General features: G+C 38.8%; 1 protein-coding gene across 1 annotated transcript; it reads left to right on the plus strand.

Annotated features, from left to right (window-relative positions):
- Window positions 1–4,326: 4,326 nt before the first annotated feature.
- Window positions 4,327–7,355, plus strand: rpl19 (ribosomal protein L19). Its single transcript, XM_067478170.1, has 6 exons — window positions 4,327–4,385; window positions 4,764–4,870; window positions 5,786–5,908; window positions 6,175–6,295; window positions 6,595–6,705; window positions 7,162–7,355. Exons 1-6 carry the CDS (start codon window positions 4,381–4,383, stop codon window positions 7,283–7,285), a joined length of 591 nt encoding a protein of 196 aa, XP_067334271.1. The 5' UTR covers window positions 4,327–4,380; the 3' UTR covers window positions 7,286–7,355.
- The last annotated feature ends 327 nt before the right edge of the window (window positions 7,356–7,682 follow it).

Here is a 7,682-nt window from a genome sequence, read left to right on the forward strand (position 1 = left end):
GGATTTCACTCTACAGTCAAGTCGACGGAATGACGCCACTGCACCTCCGGTTACTCCTTCAAAATAAAGTCGATTGAAAAGGATCGTGCTACATGTCATTCCCCTAGGAATACCGGAAGAACAACATTTATTTTCATTGAGCAAATACACATATTGCACATACATACGTTACAAATCTTGGCTTATCCCTCTGGGGGAAGTGGTGTTGCTGAGTGTCTCGCTCAGGGACACACCTGGTGGGTCGCAAGCGCTGCAGCCTACCCATCCCGCTGCTCTACCCACTGAGCTACCAGGCCACTGCAATGTGACTCATGTGGAAATCGTACTCTATGATCGGCTAACATTTTGCAACACGTGCATTAATAATATCATATTTTGTTTCATTAAAAATGCTGACTGCTTCAAATCCCTGGCTGGCTGTGGCCTATATGCGAGAAGTTTTCATGTTCTCCCTGTGATTGTGTGGGTTTCCTCTGGGTACTCAGGTTTCCTCCCACAGTCCAATGACATGCATGTTAGGTAAATTACATGTCTTGCCCATAGCTATGAATGTAGGTGTGAATGGTTGTCTGTCTGTGTATGTCTTTCTGTGTGTACCCTGCCTCTCACCCAATCACAGCTGGAATAAGCTCCAGCCCCCCAGCAACCCTAAACATTATAAGTGGTGCAGGATTTTGGATGGATGGAGGATGCTATGTGCAGGTCACATGATGGCAGAGGGGTATTTAACATGACACAACATTTATACCTTCACTTTAAAACAAAGTGAATAATTCAAATCAAAAAAGTTTTTCTGGTTATAGTAATATAAATATGTTTGTTATATTTAACTTAATTAAACCTGGTCATTGTTCTAGCATGAGGTTGTTTGAGATGAATAAATGAGCTCCTGAGAATTCCCTCAACTCAATAAATTAAGCTTTGAACAACACTAACAGACTTCCCAGCATGCATTGTTTGAAACCTAAATCACTCTACAGGTTGAAGTTTGATGATGCCTTTATTTTGAAGGCAGCATCCCGTGACTACCGGTATTTCTCTGTCTTCCTTTGTCCGTCTTCATTCCGTTTCTCTTGTGTGCGCTCAACAGACTCCTGGAAGTCGTGGTCCACGCCCCAGTGAACAGACCCCACCTTCACTTATCGACTGATGGGGGAACCACAGAGTGTGGACAGACCGTCACGCCGAGCCACTGGTCCCCACAGTGGGATCCAGAGACCAGAGGTCCTGTAGGGCTGTAATGGGTTTGAGAATAGTTCAATTTCACAGTTAGTTTGTTGCAGCAGTGGGGAGGCTTAATATCTGAAGTCTGTATGATTTGAAGACGAGGGGCTCATGCTGACGTGGCCTTGAGTAAAAAACACCAAAGCTACCAGGTCCAGGGACCCTCGTTTATAATTGATCAAAGGCTGACCCAGGGGCAGATGGGAGTAGGGGGTGACTAAATGTGTCAGTGGATTTTACTGGAGCCTTGAAATATGTAATAAAAGACCAATACTGAAGTTTTTCAGTCACTGGGTGAGCTGCTGTTAGAGCCCCTAGACTTTGTAGAACTCCCTATGTTGTTTAAAATAAATAAATTCAAAAATAAAAGTTGGTGCTGTTCACTTACAGCATATTAAAACTTTAGTTAAAACATTTTAATAGCTGTAGGGGTTCTGATGATATCTGAAGGTCAAGAAAGTTCTGTAATAAGCTTCAATGTCAACAGTTAAAGGCATAGAAAAATAGAGCAATTCTTAGCTGGCTGCAAAGCATTTTCAAGCTGTGAAACTGACATTTTTTAATTCTGAATATATGTAATTTATTTGGTAAGTGCATGAGAAGGAGATACTAAAATTGTTATACAGACTGTAATAACTGTTCACAGTTATTCTATTCACATTTACTCTGCAATAAAAAAGTGAATAAACTCACACTTTGAAGGACTACAATGTCCCAGATTTTTGTGCACAGGTTTGAGTTCTCACTTTTGATGCATGTGTGTAGAAAATTAAACAACTGAGGCCACTCAGCATAGATGATATAATAAACAAGGGGATGACTCATCCATCTCCACCTTTCACAGAAATCACCCCGAAAGTTGGAGGGAAATCTGTGTGACGTTGTGATTAGAGCTGATGGCGTTGGATTAGAATGGAACACAAGACACAAGAATGTCCTCTTTGGCTGCAGCTCATACTTCCGGTGAACAAGGTAGGAGACCTTGGCGGTTAGACTCTTCAAAACAAAACAAACAGCAAAAAAAAAAAACAGCAAGAAAAAAGAAAAAACAAGTGGGCAAACTGAAGCATAATGAGCATGATGTACCTTTGAAATGATCATGACTGAGACACATTGACTCTCCGGAAACAGCTTGACAGCTTGACATTTTCCTTAAAGAAAAAAACCATGTTCAACATAAAGCAGGTTGCCAGGTGGTCCACAGTTGCATCTTTTTTCATCTTTCTGCAGCCCAAGGTAAGGTAAGTTGAAGGACAGTGAGTCAACAGTGGTTTTCTGAAGTTTGCATGAACATGTGCTAAGTTGTTGCAACTAAAGTAATTCACAGTAAGGCAACAACAGAATAAACTCACCTGATTCTGAGAGGAAACCTCAGGCTTCGTGCTACATTCACTACCATTGATACCATGCTAAATATTACAATAAAACACTGGCCTGTAATGTGAAAGATCAGTCATAAATCTCTGCACATGTATTTATTTAATAATTAAATTAATTTAAAAAATCATAGAAATAAATATAAATATGCTGGAGGCATATTTAGTTCTTTATGCTGGAGGCATATACAGTTCTTTTCTTGTGCACAGCAGAACCCTAATGTGAATGGTGTTGGTCCCTGTGTGTCTATGTTTTTTTTTTATTGTTTTACTAAAGTTTCTCTTTCGCTTTGAATTTGTTTATAAGCACAGTTACCTAGTTAAGATTTGGTTTTTGGATGTACCCAGCTTATATGCTGAATGCAACAAGTTTCTAATCATTTTCTGTTGGTACAGAAATCTGTAGCTTAGATATTGACTGGTCAAAGACATACCTTCCTGCAGTCGATCAGTTGTGGATATACTTACCCTGGATGCGATCATGAACAAATGAATAACCAGGTTTGTCATCTTCCCTGGAAATATACACTATAAAATAAAAACAAGGATGACAAAAAAACTGGAATTTATGTAAATCTTTTTCTGTTGATGACGGTATGTTGGTTCGTAAAGCATTCAATGACCAGGGAATGTGCTTTTCAGTAAAAATTAGCTCAACACACTTCAAACTTTCTGATTGTTTAAACTCCTACTGTACAGCACATTCTGTCACAGAGAGTAGAGCTGTATCTGTTGAAACTTTAGTAGGTGGTGATCTAGTTTGGATTATTCTTTGCCTGGAGATGATGATTTCAGTTTGTATTTTGGGTTACCAGAGGTGAAGAAGTCACACGAGTGCTCCTCATGCACCCACACTGTGAGCGTGCAGCGTTGCCATGGCGATAAAGCTGAGGACGCAACCTTGATAAGTAGCCAGTCAGATTTATCAGTTAGCTATTTTTACACATGTGGCAACTCACTAAACCACTCACTACAGTCAGTTATTGTTTTAATAGAAGACATTCAAAAGCCAACAGTTGCCTGTATCCCACTCTTATTATGGTCAAACTTATTTTTAGGCTTAAAATATCACCTTCAAATGTTTTTGGGTTTTTTGTATTGTTAATTGTTTTCTATTTATGTAAGTCTATTAAACTCGTAATTGGATGAATTTCACAGTACATAACCTACAGTTCAGACAGTGTGAAGATACTTTGGCTTTGTGCGACACTTTGCAAACTACAACAACAACAAATGTTACTGAACATGGGAATGGGAATAGGAATTCCTTTTGGAGAGCTTACAAGCGAGGCTTAGCAAGAAATTATTAAAATGTTAGTGTATTTATCAGTATTTGTTATTATTTTAATATTTCATTTCACGATTAGAAAATAATTTTAAATTCTGTTCATCAGCGTAAAAATGCAAGAAATTAGAAATAGTATGCTCTCAGTGGCGTTTCTGGCCTCACCAGCGTCCTCGTGTGCGCATGGAGCAGAATGCAACCAACTACCGTGTCACCCATAATGCATTTCAAAACCACTGGTCAGTACCATTTTTTGGGATACGGGGGTTTTAAAATGAGAAAGAGCTTCAGATCTACTTTGTTGGGTTAAACTTTTATCAGTTTGGTCATCGACTAGTTCACATATTAGCAGAGCAAATTGCGTAAGATGTTATTAGTGTCCGGTGTGGTATTGATCGACACAGAGCTTTTTGACTCTCAAAGATGGTCTCTCCTCTATAATGGTAGCTTCCAGTCTGTGTCTCTAGCCTTCCTTTTCCTATTGAAGTAGCAGCCATGAGGTAGGACTGCAACCGATGGCAAAAGAAAACTTGTCATTTTACTGTTCAAAAGTACACATGCTAACTTTTTATCATCCTATTAAGACACTTTAGGTCCTTTTAATTGGTACATGAAATGTTTATCTATTCTCAAAGCCAAAATGCCTTGTTTTTACATGGTTATATGTGACACGATGTAGCAGCCGTAGAGGCCATGTTGTCAGCCCGGCTCAGAGCTAGCTAAGAGCTAGCTCTACTGCTAATAACTTAATGGCTGTTGAACGTAAATTATAATAGCTGGAGCGCACTGTAACACATAATAGTTATGCTATATGGAGTTCGAGGAAAATTTAAGTCTGTATATGAATTGTAGTAATACGTCGCTCGTGTGTTCTGTAGCATGCTCAGGCTCCAGAAGAGGCTGGCCTCCAGCCTCCTGCGCTGCGGAAAGAAAAAGGTCTGGCTGGATCCTAACGAGACCAATGAGATCGCCAACGCCAATTCCCGTAAGTAACCGTACAGCAACTAGTTACGTGGTCTCTATAAAAGGCTCACTGGTTTGACTGCAATCATTGAAATGTGGACAGGCCTGCGACAAACCATGATGTTGAGAGTTGCTTTAAAAGTTTGTAGTGGACACGGTTCTTAATCTGGGTTCTGAATCTGAGATAGAATACTTTTTACTAATTTCTACTTTTTATCAATTTCCAGGCTGGTCAGTTGAGGCAGAGATATTCTGCTGTGGTCCTTATTGTGTAAGATTAGCTCTAAAAAGTGCTGTAAGTTACACATACAATGCCTAGTAATTACCCTAGGCCTTCAAACTTAATAACCATTTATTCAGATTTAAGGTTATAAAAGTTCATCAATAGCTTTTATACAGTTTGAGCAATATGACTTGTGACCATTTAACTTGTCTTCATTTTAAAATCTATATATTTATACTGTTGGAGATAAAAAGGATTTGTAACATATGTACTCACTGGCCGCTTCATTATCTACGCCTGTACAATTTAATGCCATCCAATGCAGCACCTTTGCTATGAATTCTACTTTGCAAGGTTAAACTTCCTCAGTCTTTGAGTTGAAACTGTCAAAGTTGATAACTCTAATGTGTTTGTTATTTAGGTCATAGTGACTGGTGGAGTCATTCTAAAGTGCAATATAGGAGTTTGTCCTATTGTTTTGTTGAGCTTGTTTAAAAAGATAAGGGTGGCAAAACTTTTTCATTACAATAGCAATCACCTAAATACAACTTGCCTTGCTTGACTGCTGGGTTTAAATGAAACATTGTCTGATAATCATGTTTAATCCATGTGTATCCTGGATGTTGCTTTAAGTAAATAATTATTTGCCCAATAGAGACTGTATGATTATATTTAGTGCATCGGTGGATCTCACTCTGTTGTTTCTCTCTTCAGGTCAGCAGATCCGCAAACTGGTGAAGGATGGTCTTATCATTCGCAAACCTGTTACGGTCCACTCTAGGGCCCGCTGCCGCAAAAACACACTGGCACGCCGTAAGGGAAGACACATGGGTGTTGGTAAGTTAAAGCTGTTGGATCTAATCAGAGCTTCTATCTTAAGATTTATTGTTAAGCAGTATTTGTTTTTAATACTGCCAAGTTGCAGGTTACATGAACAGGAAATGTGCAGTGATCGATAAATTACACTAAACTGATACACTTAGTAAGCTGTGTGTGAAACTATATTCAGTTATTTAGTCACAGGTGTAACGGCGTGATTGCTACCTAACGTAAAAGGATTTAATAGAATAAAGTTGAAATTCCTTCCTGATCCCCTTTTCCAGGTAAGAGAAAGGGTACAGCCAATGCCCGTATGCCAGAGAAGTTGTCCTGGATGCGCCGCATGAGGATTCTGCGACGCCTGCTGCGTCGCTACAGGGAGGCCAAGAAAATTGACAGGCACATGTAGGTTTATGATTTAATTTGTACTGGTTCTTGCATCTTTCTTTGATTTAAGATCAGGAGATACTGTTTTTCAGTGGAGCAGGGAGGATCTTAAACCACCTTATTTATTTTTTTTATTTTGCTTTACATTCACTATTACAGTGAAGATGAGCTCTTAAATTGAGCTCAGTCAGACTTTACTGGTATTGCGACTACCTCAAATAACATCAACCCTTTGGAATGCAAGCACTTTGTGTATTTTGATAATTTTTTATAATCTCACATCCCCTCTCTTTTTAATCTCACCTGTTATTTACCAGGTACCATAGCCTCTATCTGAGAGCCAAGGGTAATGTTTTCAAGAATAAGCGCATTCTTATGGAGCACATTCACAAGCTGAAGGCAGATAAGGCCCGCAAGAAGCTCCTGGCGTAAGTCAACACACAAAACTAAAAAAAAGTCAACTTTTAGCTGTATTCCTCAAGAAAATGTTTGGAGATCTCTATGAAGGGCAACATATCTTATAATATGGTCTTGAATATATTAGATAATTCAAAACTATATCTGTGTTAGAGTACTGCTTTATTCTTTGTGGTTTTGTCCTGTATTAGTCTTGGCTGCTGATGTAAACCAGTTTTCGTATCTACAAACAAGGGTTTTTACGTGAAGAGAAATCCATATTTATCATGACAGTGCTGTACTGAATAGTAGTTAAGCTTTATAGTGAGTTAGGATTAAAGTTTATAGATTTTTTTCTTCAAGGGTTTAGATGTAAATTAAATGGATCTTATATTAAAAATTGCAGTCACAGAACAACAGCGATAGTGTTTTTACACATTGTCTGGATTGTCGTGAACACCTGTCACTTTTCTCCACTTAACCCACAGTGATCAGGCCGAGGCTCGTCGCTCTAAGACAAAGGAGGCCCGCAAGCGCAGAGAAGAGCGTCTCCAGGCCAAGAAGGAGGAAATCATCAAGACCTTGTCCAAGGAGGAGGAGACCAAGAAGTAATCTTTCTCTGGCTGTCCTGCTTGACTCTGCCACCTGTCTAGTGCTGACAATAAAAGTGTACATAAAGACACTGAGTCTCTTGTTCTTTTCTCCCCTCAAAATACTTTATTGGCAATGTATGAGTATAGGAGCTGAAGCTAGAGTGTGACACTAACCTAATATGAATGCCTATCTTTTTTTAAACTTATATTTTTTCATGAATTTTACATTCTCTTGCTTGTAAAATGTGCCCGAAAGTCCACTGTTAAGTTTCTTTTTCTACAAAAATTGAAACAAAACCTTATGTACAGTGAATGGCTAGTAATTATTTTACTGATGATAGTTATATTTCAAATCTAGGTGTGTTTGAGTACAAAGCTGAAAATCTTTAACCCGCCTATTCTGTTCCCATTACACT

This window comes from Channa argus, chromosome 15 (genome assembly GCF_033026475.1).
Source record: "Channa argus isolate prfri chromosome 15, Channa argus male v1.0, whole genome shotgun sequence".
NCBI lineage: Eukaryota > Metazoa > Chordata > Actinopteri > Anabantiformes > Channidae > Channa > Channa argus.

Coding starts and splice junctions, on each gene's coding strand:
- rpl19 (XM_067478170.1), top strand. Junction 4,871..5,785: donor GATCGCCAACGCCAATTCCC/GTAAGTAACCGT, acceptor TTCTCTCTTCAG/GTCAGCAGATCCGCAAACTG. Junction 5,909..6,174: donor GGGAAGACACATGGGTGTTG/GTAAGTTAAAGC, acceptor CCCCTTTTCCAG/GTAAGAGAAAGGGTACAGCC.